The 20,173-nt window shown below is 49.9% G+C and overlaps 1 protein-coding gene across 1 annotated transcript in view; it reads right to left on the bottom strand.

Moving 5' to 3' along the window:
- LOC133136269 (retinoic acid receptor alpha-A-like) overlaps nucleotides 1-19,743 on the bottom strand; it is a 19,799-nt gene extending 56 nt beyond the window's left edge. Inside the window, exons 1-8 of the mRNA XM_061253593.1 lie at nucleotides 19,063-19,743; nucleotides 12,357-12,505; nucleotides 10,464-10,605; nucleotides 7,662-7,822; nucleotides 4,987-5,163; nucleotides 3,584-3,788; nucleotides 2,936-3,094; nucleotides 1-2,353 (exon numbers count right to left, since the gene is read on the bottom strand). The exon at nucleotides 1-2,353 is cut by the window's left edge and continues 56 nt beyond it. Of these exons, the coding sequence (XP_061109577.1) occupies nucleotides 2,079-2,353; nucleotides 2,936-3,094; nucleotides 3,584-3,788; nucleotides 4,987-5,163; nucleotides 7,662-7,822; nucleotides 10,464-10,605; nucleotides 12,357-12,505; nucleotides 19,063-19,222 (1,428 nt within the window). The 5' untranslated portion in view covers nucleotides 19,223-19,743 and the 3' untranslated portion in view covers nucleotides 1-2,078. The remainder of the gene's footprint in view (nucleotides 2,354-2,935; nucleotides 3,095-3,583; nucleotides 3,789-4,986; nucleotides 5,164-7,661; nucleotides 7,823-10,463; nucleotides 10,606-12,356; nucleotides 12,506-19,062) is intronic.
- Nucleotides 19,744-20,173: the final 430 nt, after the last annotated feature.

Below are 20,173 nucleotides of genomic sequence, written 5' to 3'. Positions count from 1 at the left end.
TGTGTGTGTGTGTGTGTGTGTGTGTGTGTGTGTGTGTGTGTGTGTGTGTGTGTGTGTGTGTGTGTGTGTGTGTGTGTGTGTGTGTGGGTTTGTGATTCTCTTCATCGCAATGCACTCCAATCACCATAAGGTGGCGCTATTGTTTTGCGAATAAGGGGAAACTGAGTAACGCGCTCATGGTCTCTGGGAAGCTTCAACGACGAATTAAAAAACTGAAGGGTGTTAACGTAAAATACTTAAAGGTTCAAATACCACACACGTACATCGTTCGTGTGGCCAAATAAAGCTTTGCATATTATTTGTTCTGTTGAAAATGGAAACAGTTATTAAACCAACCGTATTTTTCATCTGTTAACTTCTGCACAGAGGCGAAATTCCTATTTTAATACTAACCCTGTTATTCCAAATTGCACAGCACACCTTTGTGTTTCTCATAGTCAATCTACGGACCAATAATTACATTTTGCGGTAAGAAATTCGTTATTGATTCGAACCTGTCTCGAAAACATGCTGGCTAGCTACAACAAAATAATGCGTCTGTCTTAAATTAGGGCATCGCTGATACTAGCTAGCTATATGTTTGGCCCACCCTTCTTCGTATGGGTTTTTGAACTGTGCTAAGAGCCCCACTAAACTATATATACGTACGATATCTATCGAACACGGATTGCTTTGTTGACAAACTATAAGAGCGTACAATCTACTTCGATGTAGTACGGGCAGATGCCGGACTTACCTAGCTGTAGCCTATCAATTGCAATGTCCCGAGTTTTACCGCGCAAATGTCATGTGTTATTTTCAGTCTACCACGGCAGTGTATGTGTGTGGTCCCACTTTTAACAAGGGGGGGGGGAAATCACTGTATGCAACACTACCATAGAAATGACACTAAGCAGTCTCCACCATATATAACTTAACTGGCCTGAAAGGCTCATTGTTTGGTTCGTTAGGAACTTCCCGCGTTTGAATGGACGCTGGGGAGGACTTATGCTGACGAAATGTCTGGCTTAACGTTAAACATTTCAAAGTTAAGTTGGCTTTTAAGATTTTTCCATGTTCGCGTAAGTAGCTATGGAGTATATGCTGGTGTCTGGTCTCGTGACACTCTGGAATCTCGTAGCCTATGGAATCATTTTCTTGTCAGTGTGGACTGGGGCAACTATATCTTCAACAAACTATTTCATCAGTTTGGATAGCCTAACTCTCATGCCAGAGTCTGTGCATTTTGCTTCCATATAGGAGAGGTAGACTACTGCGACTGAAAAAAGGCCTTTAGTTACAATCACTAGTCAGCGTCCTTTTAAAAATTGATTTGTGTTTTTCTGACTTCAGAAGTACTTATCTTAACTGTAATCTGGTCACAAATTCCTGAAACAAACGTTATAAACAGTCCCTGTTACTGCAGAGGTTCCAAAGTCCACTGAATGTTTTGCTGAACTCGAGTATCCCTGGTTTCAGTTGATGGAAAATAAGTAGATTAGAGAGGGAGGGTCCTACTCCAGCTCACGGACTAGCTAACGATCCGACATTAAGGGCCCCTTTGCTGCTGCTGTCGGGGAACGGGGCTGCACCTGGGAGGTAGATACTCAACCTGAAATGACTCAAGAACGTAAAAGGCAGACGGTATGTAAATATGTGAGCTACACATTCAAAATTTACCCAATTTACCCTGTCTGGACAATGTGTTCCAGAGTCACGTTAAGCAACAACCGACATGACTTTTGAATTTGAATACGAGCAAAGGTTCTAATTCATTTGCCTTTTTCCCTGCAACAGGGGAAAATCGGTATAGTTGAATATCTATGGTTTTCCTACACTGTGTGGGTGGGAGCTTTGTTGATATATGCAAACAACACCTTTCCATGTAGGCTAATTGTGTGAGAACATTGTTTAAAATAAAAACAACAACTTTAAACATATTGAAACACGTAAAATATACTTCAATACATCTATATATGTGAGAAATGAATACAGCGCCCCCTGTGGGCCGGGAGTGATAGCACTACTGCAGGAGGTCCTGCTCAGGCCTTTCTGTGCTTCAGAAACGCCCCCGACACAAGAGCTGCAGCAGAGCGGCTTCAGCGCTGGGCGTGCGACACCTCGCCGCAGCAGAGAGAGAGAGGCTCTGGGTCTGGCTCTGGCTCCGGCTCCCTCTGTGGGTTTGGGGGGGAGGGGCTGGGCGCGGCCCTAGATTTGGGCGGGGCTCTGGGGGCTGTGCCGGCCTGTTCCTCCTCCTTCTGCACCACCTCGTCCTCGTCCTCCTGCGGAACCTCCAGGCTCTCCAGCATCTCCTGGATCAGTGGGGGCATCAGACCTGGGATCTCCATCTTCAGTGAGACCACCCGCTCTGCACCTGCAACCCAGCCACGACCCAGTCAGAACCCCCAACCCAGCCACGACCCAGTCAGAACCCCCGACCCAGCCACAACCCAGCCACAACCCAGTCAGAACCCCCCAACCCAGTCACAACCCAGCCACGACCTAGCCACAACCCAGCCACAACCGAGTCAGAACCCACGACCCAGCCACCACCCAGTCACAACCCCCGACCCAGTCACAACCCAGTCAGAACCCCCGACCCAGTCACAACCCAGTCACAACCCCCAACCCAGTCACAACCCAGTCAGAACCCCCGACCCAGCCACGACCCAGCCACAACCCAGTCAGAACCCCCGACCCAGCCACAACCCAGTCAGAACCCCCGACCCAGCCACGACCCAGCCACAACCCAGTCAGAACCCCCAACCCAGTCACAACCCAGTCAGAACCCCCGACCCAGCCACGACCCAGCCACAACCCAGTCAGAACCCCCGACCCAGCCACAACCCAGTCAGAACCCCCGACCCAGCCACAACCCAGTCAGAACCCAGTCAGAACCCCCAACCCAGCCACGACCCAGCCCATGAGGGTTTGGGGGGGGGTTTGGTGGTCTGACCTTTGGCGCTGATGCTGCGCAGGTCGGTGATCTTCATCAGGGCCTTGGGGAACATGTGGGGCATGCTGGGACGGCGTTTGCGGACGTAGATCTTCAGCGCTTCCAGCAGGGGCTCCTGCAGCTGGTCCACCCGTGACGGCTCCTCCAGATCCTGCCGGTCTGAAACACAAACCCAGCCCCCACCGTGAGGTCACATCCTGTCCCAGCCCCCACCGTGAGGTCACATCCTGTCCCCGCCCCCACCCTGAGGTCACATCCTGTCCCCGCCCCACATTGAGGTCACATCCTGCAAACCAAACCATCCTCAAACCAACCAACTGCTGTTCCGCTGTTGGCCAGGAGGTGGCAGTGTGACTATTTAAAACATCTCTTTTTTCGGTACAGACCACTTTGAGTCACTCAACATGAGGTAATATTTAGCAGTGTTGATGTCCAGAGCTCCAGAGTTCACATGGTTACCCTGGAGGGGCGTCCCATAGGGAGCCATCTCCTAGCACACCCCTACCTCCAGCCCCCAGTCAAACCACTGAGTAACCTGCTTATATCACTCCCACTCCGGCTGCTGTACAGTACCCTGCCTCCCGCACGGCCAGACGCCACACAGCCCCGCTGGGCGCAGTAGGCCGTGTGAACCAGCAGGGGGCCCACCTCCGGAGATGAGGCAGATGGCGCTGAGCAGGCCGGTCTCGGCGTCGTCCATCTCCAGGGGCAGCAGCTGATTGGCGAAGGCGAAGACGCGGTCGGTGAGCGGCCCGAACCCGGCGTTGTGCATCTGCGTGCGGTTGAGCGTCAGCCCGTCGGAGAACGTCATGGTGTCCTGGCCCGGCGTGTAGCGCGTGCAGATCCGCAGGATCTGGAGCCGGGAACGTCACACGACGTGAGGCTGTGTTATTGCTGACTGGGGTACATCAGTGCGCTCTGAAATGTGCAGCTTGGAAGACATTACATTAGTGGCATTTGGCTGACGCTCTTATCCAGAGCGACGTACAGTTGATTAGACTAAGCAGGAGACAGTCTTCCCCTGGAGCAATGCAGGGTTAAGGGCCTTGCTCAAGGGCCCAACGGCTGTGCAGATCTTATTGTGGCTACGTGTCCCAGTCATTTACCACAGACATGTTAGAACCCAGCCCTGGATTTGGGAAGTACAGCATTTCCTCCAGTCCCATTTGAATTCAGTCTATTATTATTATTATTATTTTTTTTTACAATTTTATAATTAAAGTGATTTAATCACATGAGAATAATCTAATCAAATCATGGTGAAATGAGGCAGTGAATCATTTCTTTAAAAATTATAATTGAAATGAATCAGGTCAGACACACAGTCCTACATGACAGGTTTGGGACAGGTTTGGGATGGGGACTGGGACAGGTTTGGGATGGGTACAGGGATGGGCACAGGGACAGGTTTGGGATGGGTACAGGGATGGGTACTGGGACAGGTTTGGGATGGGTACAGGGATGGGTACAGGGACAGGTTTGGGATGGGTACAGGGATGGGTACTGGGACAGGTTTGGGATGGGTACAGGGATGGGTACTGGGACAGGTTTGGGATGGGTTTGGGATGGGGACTGGGACAGGTTTGGGATGGGTACAGGGATGGGGACTGGGGACTGGGACAGGTTTGGGATGGGTACAGGGATGGGGACTGGGACAGGTTTGGGATGGGTACAGGGATGGGGACTGGGACAGGTTTGGGATGGGTACAGGGATGGGTACTGGGACAGGTTTGGGATGGGTACAGGGACAGGTTTGGGATGGGTACAGGGATGGGTACAGGGACAGGTTTGGGATGGGTACAGGGATGGGTACAGGGACAGGTTTGGGATGGGTACAGGGATGGGTACAGGGACAGGTTTGGGATGGGTACAGGGATGGGGACTGGGACAGGTTTGGGATGGGTACAGGGATGGGGACTGGGACAGGTTTGGGATGGGTACAGGGATGGGTACAGGGACAGGTTTGGGATGGGTACAGGGACTGGGTACAGGGACAGGTTTGGGATGGGTACAGGGATGGGTACAGGGACTGGGTCGGGGCTGGGGCTCACCAGGATGTCCAGGCAGGCGGCTTTGAGGAGGGTGATCTGGTCGGCGATGCTCAGCCCGGTGAAGCCCGGCACGCGCTTGGCAAACTCCACGATTTTAACAATGCACTTCGTGGAGAGCTCACTGAACTTATCCCACAGACCCAGGTCCAAGTGCACACGCTGCTCCGCACTTGAGCTCTGAGAGGGGGGGGGGGGGGGGGGGGCGAGAGGGGGGGCAAGGGGAGAGAGAGAGGGGGGGCAGAGGGAGAGAGAGAGGGGGGGCAGATGGAGAGAGAGAGGGGGGCAGACGGAGAGAGAGAGGGGGGGCAGACGGAGAGAGAGAGGGGGGGCAGACGGAGAGAGAGAGGGGGGGCAGACGGAGAGAGAGAGGGGGGGCAGACGGAGAGAGAGGGGGAGCAGAGGGAGAGAGAGGGGGGGCAGAGGGAGAGAGAGGGGGGGCAGATGGAGAGAGAGAGGGGGGGCAGACGGAGAGAGAGAGGGGGGCAGAGGGAGAGAGGGGGGGGCAGAGGGAGAGAGTAATGCTGAGAGAAAACGTCAGCAACAAGTTGATGTGTTTGGCTGTTTGGGGTAAACTGCTAAAAAAACCAATGTTACATCGCACTGCATGTGTGTGTGCGCGTGTGATTGTGTGTGTGTGTGTGTGTGTGTGTGTGTGTGTGTGTGTGTGTGTGTGTGTGTGTGTGTGTGTGTGATTGTGTGTGTCCTTTAATACACCGCTCTGTACACTTTCTGTGTATGTGTGTGTGTGTGTGTGTGTGTGTGTGATTGTGTGTGTGTGTGCGTGTGTGATTGTGTGTGTCCTTTAATACACCGCTCTGTACACTTTCTGCCACTCTCAGCCTGGAAAGGCTTCTGAAGGTTTCAGAATCGCCCACACCACCAGCCTGAGATCATATCACGTACCAAGTGCAAAATAAGCACATTGTTGGCTTTGGTACGCTTTCAGTGCCATATTATCTGCTTGCATTTTATGGTAGTTAAGATATTAAACTATTTTTATATTCATCAATGAAAAATAAACTCTCCCTCACCCCGCTATCACAACTATATGTAATCTGACCGAGAAATGAACTGATAAATCACACCGAAGAGGATTTGAAAATTTCACTGGATAAACGGAGCGCTAACAGAAAAGGGTCGGAGCACAGCGCCGCTCTTCCGTTTCGGATAAAGTTATTCCGTGAAGCTTCGTCACGGAGCCAATCTTCCTTCAGTAACGAGAGGGAAGACTTCTCCCAGTCAGCGAGCGCCGATATTTACACTCGATCTAGATTATCTCTTAATCCGCGTTCGCCATTTTCGCCAAACACGGAACGTTACCTTTCAATTCTCGCGATCCATTGAAGATTCGCTTTTAAAAAAGGGATATAACTGGGCATAAAAACTCCTCCTTCAGCAAGTCTCGACTTCATAAAATCCAGCCCCTCGAGGCATATAACGGCTGATTTCGGAGTGTAGACGCAGAGACTATTATCTACGTCCTCGACCCTTTACATCACGCAGAATAGCCTTTTCGGGGCAAATGCGTCGACCGATACGGCGATGACGCCTATAGGCACACGTATGACCCACGTATGTACAGAATTAATAACAATAAGAAAAGGTCAGTTCTTTTTACGATGGTATAATAACAGTGAGCATGAAGGTCGCAGATTGAGGCCGTGCCCTGCAGCAAGCATTTAACATTTGACCTGCTTTGGTAATACAATACGCGGTTTGTAAATGTGCAACCGGCTACACAATAGCGCACAGAACGCCGGAGTATCTTCCCTGTAGAGGAAGCTCTGACAGACGCCATTACGGTAAGATGAACAGTCCTGTCACAAACCACATCCAGCAGGCGATTGGAGTGAAATGGAGGCCATTTTGAAGTCTCTGATCAGGTCCGTTGTTCACGCAGAAATTATGTTCTTCTTCAACTGCACCCAGTAATTACTCCCATTCATCTTTTTTTATTTACAACCTTTTTTTTTTTTTTGGATTCGCTAATTTAACTACACTTGCGTATTGCTGCCATGCTACACACACACATAATGCAAATAATCCACACACAAGCCGGGCAGCATACTACGGCACATCTTTCACTAACGTAACCGTATGGTGTCATTGACAACGAGGAATCGGTTTATTCTTGTTGAGTAGCCAGGAGCTGATTCAGTTACCAAGTGAATTCTGCTTTATTTAAGACCACCCTAACCCTGTACTCCTAATCCTGGGTGGATGCAAGAAACCTTGAGCGATACGTTCAGTGTAAATGTTTTGTGATGTTGTGTTGTGTTGTGGGTGCCTGGCTGTAGTGTTCAGGCTATAGTGGGCATGTCGTAGCGATATTGTGGGTGTGGCGCAATGGAAGTGGGCGTGTCCTAGCAGGTGGTTGGCATGCCCTATTGTCAGCGGGTGTGTTGTAACAGCAGTGGGCGTGTCCTATCACTCACCGTGTCGTGTCCTAGCGTACTCACCGTGTCCTGTCCTAGCGTACTCACCGTGTCCTGTCCTAGCCTACTCGCCGTGTCCTGTCCTAGCGTACTCGCCGTGTCCTGTCCTAGCGTACTCGCCGTGTCCTGTCCTAGCGTACTCGCCGTGTCCTGTCCTAGCGTACTCGCCGTGTCCTGTCCTAGCGTACTCGCCGTGTCCTGTCCTAGCGTACTCGCCGTGTCCTGTCCTAGCGTACTCACCGTGGTGTACTTGCCCAGTTGCCCCAGCGAGGGGAAGGTCTCCTGGTGCGCTTTCCGGATCCGCTCCACGATGGTCTCCAGCTCGCTCGTCAGCTCGTAGCGCTCCAGCAGCTCCCCCTTCGGGCTCTCCTTCCTCCGCTTATTCCGGTCGTTTCTGACCGCTGGGGGGGGGGGGGCACACGGCACGGGGAGATGGAAGATTTAACCTCCCGTTTTTTTTTTCCTTTTCCCCATTTACTTACTTCCTCTGACGAAAGCTTTTTACCACCATGGATTAAATGAAGTACTCAGCAGTGATTTTTTCTTGTGCTCGTGGCCATTAGTTCCCATAATGCCCTGTGTGACACCGCTCTCCTCTCTTGTGTTTATGTGCGTTGCCATGGAAACCACTTATGCTCAGTTCTGCGTGGAGTGCATGTGTACGCAGCATGCGCGCGGCGTAATTAGGTTATTATTAACGAGCCACTTCAGCCCCAGCTCTGAGCGCTGCCATGTCCGGCTTCCATCTCCCTCTAATTACGCATTGTTTGGGTTAGTAACAGAGCATTTTCAAATATCAAGTCTTCTAAAGGCATTCAATAATATTTATTTATATTTTCAACAGACATGGCATAACATAATGGTGAGAACAGGCCATTCAGCCCAGCAATGCTCATCTTTTCCCACCACTAAAGTGGACCTACTGCTTAGTTTGCCTAAAAGCTAAATGGTATCGAGCACTGTATGAAGCCTGGTCTTAAAACCCCCAGTGTTTCTGCCTCCACTACATGTCCTGGCAAGCTATTCCACACAGTGACCACTCTGTGTGTGAAATAATACTTCCTAATGTCTGTGCGGAATGTTCATTCATTCATTCTCCTAGCCCGCTTATCCTGAACAGGGTCGCAGGGGGGCTGGAGCCTATCCCAGCATACATTGGGCATTAGAATGTATGTTTTGCTCATGTAACAGTTGAAATACACGCACGGCATGTAGAAACAGTGGAGTAAAACTCGTAGAAGATGAGCGTGATGGCTTTCTTTCTGCAGTGTCAAACGATGGGGTCAAAAAAAGGTCAAGGACTACCAAATAACTGACAAAGCCGACAAACGAAAGCGCGTCAAAGTCGCTGGTTCAACACGGCGGCTCAGCGCCAGGGGCGCCGGGAGGATCTGATTTAAAAACCCGAGCCGTCAATCTCCTGTGACGCCTTCCCGCCGCCTCGGGGAACTCTCAGGGGGTGGTTCTGAAAGTGTGGTGCCATGGCAACTGGAACCGACCCCTCCCTGCCCATCCTCCTCAGCTCCTCTCCTACACAGTCGTTTTTTTTTTAAGGAAAGGCCGCCGGCTCCGTCTTCGAGTGGAGGTGCGAAGCCGTCGGGGCGGGAACACGTCCATCTGGACCACCGGGCCGAGGTCTGCGCCCGTCTGTCTGCCTGCCTGTCTGTCTGTCTGCCTGTCTGTCTGTCTGTCTGTCTGCCTGTCTGTCTGTCTGTCTGTCTGTCTGTCTGTCTGTCTGTCTGTCTGCCCCGCCCGTCTGTCTGTCTGTCTGTCTGTCTGTCTGTCTGTCTGTCCGTCTGCCCCGCCCGCCGCCTGCTTGTCTGTCTGTCTGTCTGCCCCGCCCGCCCGTCTGCCCGCCCGTCTGTCTGTCTGTCTGTCTGTCTGCCCCGCCCGCTGCCTGCTTATCTGTCTGTCTGTCTGTCTGTCTGCCCCGCCCGCCCGCCCGCCCGCCCGCCCGCCCGCCCGCCCGCCCGCCCGCCCGCCCGTCCGTCTGTCTGTCTGTGTGCCCGTCTGCCGGCTCCTTCATGCGCATTACTGGGCATCGCTCCCCCCAACAGCTCCACACATCACCCGACAATGCCCGCGGAAGCCAGCTTTCCGACAGGATGTGATGTCACACAGGAAGGAACGAAGCCAGGCGTGGCAGGTTCAGCGCCAAAAAAACTAGCTCCCTCTTTCAAAACCGATCGCAATCATGACCCAGTGGTTCAGCAATAACAACTGAACAATCTTGGGCATGTCATTTAGGAAGAGCCACATGGCCCCCAGCGTTCAATTCCCCTCAAACCGAATCACCCGCCACCCAGACGCTCACTCAGCCCCACGGCTCAGACTGCAGATGGGAACATCCATCACCAGCTGGGCACTGGGACCCCCAGGGTACGCCATTAATCGAGCCCCCCACCCCCACTCCCACCCCCTCACTCAGACAAATCCACCGCTGCCTGAAGGTCCCCCATTGAATAACCCACCCCACCCTCATCTAAGATGAACCGTCTCTGTCTTATACAGGGGCGGCCTGTAGCGTAGTGGCTAAGGTAAATGACTGGGACACGCAAGGTCAGTGGTTCTAATCTCGGTGCAGCCACAATAAGATCCGCACAGCCGTTGGGCCCTTGAGCAAGGCTCTTAACCCTACACTGCTCCAGGGGAGGATTGTCTCCTGCTTAGTCTAATCAACTGTACGTCGCTCTGGATAAGAGCGTCTGCCAAATGCCAATAATGTAATGTAATGTAATGTAATACACCCTTTACCCGGATACATACTGGGCAGGTTTAGGCTGGGTTTAGGACAGGTTTGGGCTGGTTTAGGCAGGGTTTAGGGCAGGTTTAGGCTGGGTTTAGGACAGGTTTAGGACAGGTTTAGGCTGGGTTTAGGGCAGGTTTAGGCTGGGTTTAGGGCAGGTTTAGGACAGGTTTAGGACAGGTTTAGGGCAGGTTTAGGCTGGGTTTAGGACAGGTTTAGGCTGGGTTTAGGGCAGGTTTAGGACAGGTTTAGGGCAGGTTTAGGACAGGTTTAGGCTGGGCTTGGGCAGGACTCACACTCTCTGGACATGCCGGCGGCGAAGCAGCGCTGTAGGCGGCAGAACTGGCAGCGGTTCCTGGTGACTTTATTCACCACACAGGCCTGCTCCCGGGGACACGAGTACACCATGCTCTTCTGTACGCTCCTGCGGAAGAACCCCTGCAGGGGGAGAAATCAGCCTCTCAGTCACTCCCACAAACCCACCTCAATCCTCAATCAGCCTCTTAGTCACTCCCACAAACCCCACCTCAATCCTCAGTCAGCCTCTTAGTCACTCCCACAAACCCCACCTCAATCCTCAATCAGCCTCTCAGTCACTCCCATAAACCCCACCTCAATCCTCAATCAGCCTCTCAGTCACTCCCATAAACCCCACCTCAATCCCCAATCAGCCTCTCAGTCACTCCCACAAACCCCACCTCAATCCTCAGGTCTGTAGTGTCAACGGGAGCTCAATGTGATCGATCAGTCAGTCTCTCCACTGACACCCAATCAGCTCTGGAGCGAGAAGGTCCCCCGCCCTGTTCCCGTTCCACACACGCCGTCTCCACCCTAACCCCAACGTGTGTGTGTGTGAGTGTGTGTGTGTGTGAGAGTGTGACACACACACACTACACACACACTACACACTACACACTCACACACACACACACACACAACACACAACACACACGACGCTCTCCTGAAGAACCCTGTACCACCACCGCAGAAACATCTGGCACCAATCACACATCTGCAACCACTTCTGTCCTCTGGGCCAAGCTCCAATACACACACACACACACACACACTCACACACACACACACACACACACACACACATACACACATACACACATACACACATACACACACACACACACACACACACACATACACACACACATACACACATATACAGTCACACACATGCACATAGTCACACACACACATACACACACAACACACACATCACACACACATACATACATACATACATACATACATACATACATACATACACACACACACACACACACACACACATACACATACACATACACATATATACAGTCACATACATGCACATAGTCTCACACACTCACTCACACACTCACACACTCACACACACTCACACACACTCACACACTCACACACTCACACACTCACACACACACACACACACACACACACACACACACTCATACATATACACACACACATACAAATACACATATATACAGTCACATACATGCACATAGTCACACACACACTCACACACACACTCACACACTCACACACACACACACACACACTCACACACTCACACTCACTCACACACTCACACACTCACACACACATACACATACATACAGTCACATACATGCACATAGTCACACACACACTCACACACTCACTCACACACACACACACACACACACACACTCACACTCACACTCACACTCACACACACACAGCTGAACTCTGCACATTAGCGCTGTAATACCCAGGCACACGATTAGCCACTGATTAGCTGTGTTGTCCCGGTAACAGCCTGAGGCCCACCCTCTCTCAGAGGAAGCTAGCAGCACAGGGTCGGTGTTTAACTTTAACCCCCCGAGGGAAACGATGGTCAGTGATAGGGCTTCACTCCAAACTCCACGCCCACTCAAGGCCCCACCCCCAGGCCCCATTCCAGGGGACCAGAGACAGACATTCCCCCAGAAGCAGCCTGGTTATGCAGCCTCCGGTGCCAAAAAGCACCACTTTACCCTGGCAAAATGTATTCTATTTTCTGAATTCTAAATTCTGAAATTTCTTCACACTTAATTAGTCCCCATGGAGCCGCAGAAGAAGATTCCTGCTCAACCCCACAGTCAAACATGGCAGCCTCCCGTGGCCCACAGTCACGCCCCCCCCCCGACCCTCACCTTGCACCCCTCACACGCGCTCACTCCGTAGTGGTAGCCAGAGCTCTTGTCCTGGCACACGCAGCAGGGCTTGTAGGTGCGGGGGGCGGGCAGGGGAGAGGGGGGGCTGGGCACCAGGTCCTCCGAACTGGAGCTCTGCGTCTCTATGGCTACAGAGAGAGAGAGAGAGAGAATTATGCTTTTTCTTGTTGTATTAACACGCACGTCGGATACTCCCAAGACAAGCACACATCAGACCTGGTGCCTGTATCATGAAGCAGGATTACTGAGTTGGCCAGATAACTGCACAGAGTAAAGCCCGGAACAGCTCTTTTTTTTACCTCAGTCAATGTTCCAGATTTGGGGAAATCCGGGTTTTACTCAGAGCTATTATCCAGTAATCCTGCTTTGTGACACAGTGCAGTTATCCAGCTAACTCAGTAATCCTGCTTTGTGGAACAGTGCAGTTATCAAGCTAACTCAGTAATCCTGCTTTGTGACACAGTGCAGTTATCCAGCTAACTCAGTCATCCTGCTTTGTGACACAGTGCAGTTATCCAGCTAACTCAGTCATCCTGCTTTGTAGAACAGTGCAGTTATCCAGCTAACTCAGTAATCCTGCTTTGTGGAACAGTGCAGTTATCCAGCTAACTCAGTAATCCTGCTTTGTGGAACAGTGCTGTTATCAAGCTAACTCAGTAATCCTTCTTTGTGGAACAGTGCAGTTATCCAGCTAACTCAGTAATCCTGCTTTGTAGAACAGTGCAGTTATCCAGCTAACTCAGTAATCCTGCTTTGTGGAACAGTGCTGTTATCCAGTTAATTTCTAAGAATATGTCACAACTCAGCCACCTCATTCATTTGCGTTCACATTTCATTAGTTCCTGTTTACATTCTAGACTAACAATCAACTAGCCATTTTGGGCTATTTCTGGGGGTTAAATGTGAGCTAGCATGTCTTGGCATGTGCAAGCATGTGTTAGCGTGAGCTGGAATGTGTTAGCATGTGTTGGCATGTGCCAGCATGTGTTGGCGTGAGCTAGCATGTGTTGGCGTGAGCGAGCATGTTCTGATGAGTGCTAGTATGTGTTGGCGTGTGCTAGCATGTGTTGGCGTGAGCAAGCATGTTTTGGTGAGTGCTAGCATGTGTTGGCATGTGTTATGTTATGTAATGTAATGTAATGTAATGTAGCATGTGTTAGCGTGAGCGTGTAGCGGATGGAGAGGCAGAGAGAGACAGACTGCCGGCTGCTCACAGGAGGCGTGCCACCTGCCTCGGGCACGGGGGGGAATTTGAGTGTGTAAATCATTATATATATATATATATATATCAATAATACAATAACTGCAGATCAATGACACTTCCTTCTGACAGCCTGAGGTCTGAGTTGCATCTTTTCAAGCTCAAATTGAAGCCCTGCTACATACACACACAGGAACCACAAACACAGGAGAAAGGGAGGGAGGGGGAGAGAGGGAGGGGGAGAGAGAGGGAGAGAGACATTTCCTGGATAAGCCCAGTGGACTTGGGGGGTAGCTGGAGTGATTTGGGCAGTTTAGGGGTTTGGTTACCCCTCAGCATTATGCTCTGTCAAAACACCTCAGAGTTCACCTTCATACAGATTACAGATAATGTGCCCACACACACACACACACACACATACACATACACGCACACACTCACACACACACATACACGCACACACACACCCTGCACACACACACACACCCTACACGCACACCCTGCACACACACACACACGCACACACACTCTCAAACACACAGACGCACGTACACACACACACACAGACGGGGTGGAGAGGAAATGAGTTCATCCAGAGTCCAGCTAATGAGAAGCAGCTTGAGCAGCCTCTGAACAGCAGTGTGAGTTTCATTAGGGTTGTTACTTACACACTCTCAACCGTCTCAGAGAGAGAAGGAGGGAGGAGGGAGGGAGGGAGGGAGGAGAGCAAAGGAGAGAGAGGGTGGGGAAGAGAGATGGGAGGGAGGGAGGGAGAGAGAGAGAGGAGGAAAGGAGAGACATAAAGAGAGGGAGAGAAAGAGTGAAACTCAGACCTGGAAAAACAGTTTTTTCTCTAAAAAGTGAGGAAAATATGGGTCTGTTTTTCATTAAGGTCACAGTGAAGACTGAAGGAAGAGTTGCATGCTGGGCGATGCAGTCCTGAGGGGCTCCAGCTGAGCTCTGCCCTGCTGACTCCTTCAGCCCCGTTTCAGATTAATGGTGAGGTACAATAATAACAAGTACAACCATGATATATAATTAATTATTATTCTTAGTAGTAGTAGTAGTAGTAGTAGTAGTAGCAGTAGTAGTAGTAGCAGTAGTAGCAGAAGTAGTAGTAGTAGTAGTAGTAGTAGTAGTAGTAGTAGTAGCAGTAGTAGCAGAAGTAGTAGTAGTAGTAGTAGTAGCAGTAGTAGCAGAAGTAGTAGTAGTAGCAGTAGTAGTAGTAGTAGCAGTAGCAGCAGTAGCAGTAGCAGCAGCAGCAGCAGTAGTAGTAGCAGTAGCAGTAGTCCAGTATTATAGCCAAAAATGGGTGCTTGGTCCTGTATGTTACGTTATTTATGAATAACCAATAATACATGTGCACTGTAAATATTGAATTAGAGGAAGAGCCATAGTTATGGTAAAAAAGTGAAACTACTCTCAGGCACCCGAGCAGGGTCTGTGGCCTGCTTCAAGGCAGCGGGGAATGTTGGCATGCCAACACCTTGGCAACACAGTTGCTATGGCTACATGGTTGTCAGGGCCATCCATAGGGGAGCATGTATGGAATGTTGGCGGTATTAACACCATCCACATAACAGGCCATGCAGCCAAACTGTAGTGAGCTGAACTGAGAGAGAGTGAGAGGGAGAGTGAGAGAGAGGGAGGGAGGGAGGGAGGGAGGGAGGGAGTGAGAGAGAGACTGAGAGAGCGCGATTGAGCATGAGTGAGACTGAGAGAGTTCATCATCTAACAAACATGAACCTAATAAATTGAATCTAATAATATTGAATAGTTAATACATAAAATGAAATAGTTATTACGATCATTTATACTGCTATTGTCACAGTTTTTTTGTATTATAACTATGATTGGTTGTTATTTCCGCCACACTTTGACAATACATATTTTGAAGACAGAGAGAGAGAGAGGGGGCGAGAGAGAGAGAGGGAGATGGAGAGAGAGGGAGAGGGAGAGAGAGAGAGCTTTTGCGCGGTTGTTGCTTTGATCGCAAACTCCCGGAATGCAGTGGGTTTACACCACTGAAACACAGAGGCTCTGTGTGAATGTGCAGCCATACTGAGGCGTGGCAGATCACACGAACCTGAACACCTGGACGCTGGGGGGGGGTGTACTGTACTCACACTCCCATATAGGGGGGTCATATGTACGTCGCTCTGGATAAGAGCGTCTGCCAAATGCCAATAATGTAATGTAATGTAATGTAATATGAGGTGTTGGCATACCCAAAATCCTCCCACCAGAATAACCCTGCCGTTAACTCACTCACTCACTCACTCACTCACTCACTCACTCACTCACTCACTCACTCACTCACTCACTCACTCACTCACTCACTCACTCACTCACTCACTCACTCACTCACTCACTCACTCACTCACTCACTCACTAGGAAATGAAGCAGAGATGGAGAGGAGAGAGAGAGATTGAGAAAGAGAGAGAGATGAGAAGCATGAGATTCTTCCTATATGTAAAATAATGGCAGTGTGTTCCTTACCATATTTATTTCACACATTACATTTTGCTCATATTTAGTGTGTTAGAGTGTGTGTGAGTGTTAGAGGGGGAGAGAGGGAGAGAGAACAAGAGAGAGGGAGGGAGAGGGGGAGGGAGTGAGAGGGAGAGAGAGGGGGGTAGAGAGGGAGAGAGAACAGGAGAGAGGGAGGGAGGGACAGGGGGAGAGGGGGGAGGGAGAGAGAGGGGGGTAGGGAGGGAGGAGAACGAGAGAGAGAGAGAGCGAGGGATAATACGGATGAGTTGCTCCCTGCGCTCTGTGCTGTTGCCCTGCTGGAGTGACAGCGTTACAGACGTTCCTCTGGGTGAGCGCTCTGATTGGACGGGGCGAGGGGTCACTGAGATGGAGGGGTGGGGTGTAATTAGGCCGGATCACAAAGCGGTTTAGTGCAGACTAGGTGCCTAAATAACCCACCCTAACCCCCCCCCCCCACACTCACACATACACACATACAGGCACACACATACACGCACACAAACACATACACACACACACATACACGCACACGCACACACACGCACAGACACACACACACAAGTACACACTCACACATACGCACACACACACACAAGCACACATGCGCACACACACACACACACAAACACAAGCAAACACACACATACAGTGCTGGACACTCTGTGGACACTCTCCATCCCTCAATAGATTATTACAGAGCCTGACCCAAACCCAGAACCCGGAGAACTGACCTAAACCCAGAACCCGGAGAACTGACCCAAACCCAGAACCCGGAGAACTGACCCAAACCCAGAGAACTGACCCAAACCCAGAACCCAGAGAACTGACCCAAACCCAGAAAACTGACCCAAACCCAGAACCCGGAGAACTGACCCAAACCCAGAGAACTGACCCAAACCCAGAACCCAGAGAACTGACCCAGAACTGTCTTGTTGATAGGAATGCACACGACGCATCTCTGCGATACTGAAAACATTCCAAAAACCTACTCGTCCAAGGGTTAAATGTGTTCTTCCTGTTTATCCGTGTTTCAGCTCCCAAATCAAACACTGACATCAGTTGGTTCATTTCAGCATCGACTCATTAAATATGCAAAAATGTGCCGCGCGCTGCTAAGAAAGCAAAATAACCTTTCTTCTGCCAATTCTACTAAGATGCCATCTTTACTTGGGCACAAAAGTAAAGAAAATTAATGGGACATGACATTATATAATTTGCACTTGCTGGATAACAACCTTGTAACAACCGTTGGACAAATTGTAATAAACGTTTAGTTTGCTAGTGAAAGCTTTTTAAAAAACGGATTTTATTGAAACCCCGAATAGCTAGCCTACATACTTAGGTCAACGTTGCGTGTTTTTCGTTTTTACCACACAAACTAATGCTAGCATTGCGTTATCAGTGCGAATGATTTTTGAACTCACTGAAGAGGCATAGGTGCAGTTATTGGGAGAGAAGAACGGTCGCTACTTCAATATTTAGTATTATTCCAGTACTCTTGTTTGCCTGTAATCAAAACACACAAAACACTAGAGACAATGGCTAACGTTTCCGCCCGAAATTATATGACATCAGTTGGTACAATGCCTTCCATTAAAGCCTGGAAACTTTGCGTTGAGTAATTCCCGTTATTTCGCCTGCGGGGAGTTACAGGCGACAGTGCATCGCAGAAGTGAACTCTGGCAGTTCGTTTTAACTTTTTAAATATGTTAGTTTCATCAGCAGGTGAAGCTTAACTAAACGCGCGGGATTCATTTCCATATTTTGCTGAAATTAACGACGTCGTTGAAGGCACATTCGGTTGCAGTTTAAAACGAGCACCGTTTATAGCTACAGACACTTGACTCGACTCACTTCAAATATTTTATCGTCGTGTTAATTCGTTTTAGTGTAATAATTTTCGTCAGCGCTTTCCTCGCTCTCTGGGTTCTGATAACGGCCACCTTGATTTATGACGCCTGAGCAAAGTAACTGACAGCTCGCCTTAACCTTTCACCTTTATCTTTACCTTAAGTCTTGTTATCAAAAATGAATCCAGGGTAAAGTGGCTCGCGGCAGCTCTCTTTACTTGTAAATCGTGCTCTCACAATGGTGTACTATATCCCACAGCAGGCTATGAACACAGCCTATATTTGATTGAGTGCTTCTTTGATCTGGCGGTCTGCAGATATACACTCACACATGATGCTGTGGAAGTCTCTCCTGCTTGTGAAACAGCAGAAAGTATGCCATGAAAGTGGCACTGGTATTGTAGGTCGCTCTGGATAAGAGCGTCTGCTAAATGCCTGCAGTGTAATGTAATGCTGGCGCGTTTGTCTTGAAAAAAATACAAAGGATCGGGTATGCAAAACCTCGTCGAAATGTCGGAAAACAGTAAATCAACATCAGTGTCAAATATCCGTGGCGGCGTGCTGGTGGTGGGTCGTAGCCCACAGTAGGCTGTAGGAAACGCTGGTCGCCCCCATATCGTGTTGGGGTTGACCTTTCCCGTGTTTACCTTTCGCGTCTCCGCCTCGAGTCTTGGAGGGGCGTCGCGTAACAGCACGTCGGCTAACTTCCATCAACCAAGCCTCCACACTTTGCACCAGGGTGATTGATTTCCTGCTAACAATTTGCGACCAGGGACCGCGTGTCTGTGAACCAAGAACTAAAATGTAAACGAGTGAGCCTCATCTGTCGCTCTCTGTGAGGGATTGCATGGAAGTTCACTTTCAGTAGGAATTTCTATCCATGTTGCCCCCTACACACACACACACACACACACACACACGGGACCATCTGCCGACCTTTGCGCCGGTGTATCATACATCACAAATGCATTAAAATTAAAACATGCATAGAGAGAGTGAGAGAAGGATGGGTAACAGAGCAAGTCTGCAAGTACAGTGCTGCGATAAGACCACTGGCGCTTATGACTGTTTTACATAGACAGACATGATGGAAATACGAATGTGATTTTGTAGCTACAAGAGAATGAAATCGGGACCTACACTGAGCGCTTCGGCGATGCCGCCAGTCTCTGTGCATCAGCCCGCTGAGATGTGTCTTCAGATGCCGCCCCTGCACCATGCATGAGCCGGGGCTGGCGGAGTAGAAATCCAGCATCTGACCCGGGCTCACGGCGAGAACATCCATACAGTCAAACATCATTTCTCCTTTTTTAGCGATAGTATTTTTCCTCCTTTTAAGTATACAGGGAGAACGGTCGCAAAAGTAGACCCAACTCCATCAAACTCTGCCTTCTTTTCTGGCACGTAGATTATCGCTCCTGTTCCCGCACTGGAATCATGAATGATGACAGTCGACCCTTATGAAAGCCTGTAATTGATCCAAATGCTCATTTACCATTTTTCTACGCAGTCCGGACGCAGCGAGGTTCAGGGGTGTCAACGATTCCCCTCACTCCCCGCGTTTATCTTAACGCGTTTTTGCACGCTCCGTCCCGCACGGTTAACTGCACGTAGAGACCCAGTCCCGGATCACGCGCATTGGATTTAAATCTCATTAGATATTTTGTAAATATAACACGGCTCGCGTTTTAAAAGAGGCATATCCCACCGTCAATGACGAACGCGTTTATCCAGCCTCCGCGCAGCTCGTTTCCAACTAGTTTTGTCGACAAGGAACGAAAGATTGAATTGCCTAATATATGCGCCTGAACTTTCCGTGAACCTTCCGAGGCTGCTAACCTTCAAATGACCCGAGCGGTCTGACATCACGCAGTCCCGGCATTCTCCTACAGCTCCGCAGCGCAAAGCAGGCGAGCAGGAGAAGCGCAGTCTTCGTCCCCCACCCGCGGTCCGTTTTCTCTTTAAACAAACGTAACCCAACAGTACTAAATCTTTTCGGGAACATATATAGCTAGTGTATGAAAGCGAAACGATTATTATAACCTCTTAACATAAATATCATGATTGCATTTGGCTAATGTACAAATCTTTAGCTACACAATTAAGCTACAGCCGTTATAGCCATTTACTAACTTAAATAAAGCGCATAATGGGCTAGCCCATTACGCAGGCACTAATGCATGTTTTGAAACTCACAAGTAAATAAGTCAATTATATGTTTCAGTTTGTGTACGCTACACGACTCGCAGCT

Source organism: Conger conger, chromosome 9 (assembly GCF_963514075.1).
Source record: "Conger conger chromosome 9, fConCon1.1, whole genome shotgun sequence".
In the NCBI taxonomy this organism is placed as follows: Eukaryota; Metazoa; Chordata; class Actinopteri; order Anguilliformes; family Congridae; genus Conger; species Conger conger.
This window is presented reverse-complemented; position numbering and strand designations above follow the sequence as displayed.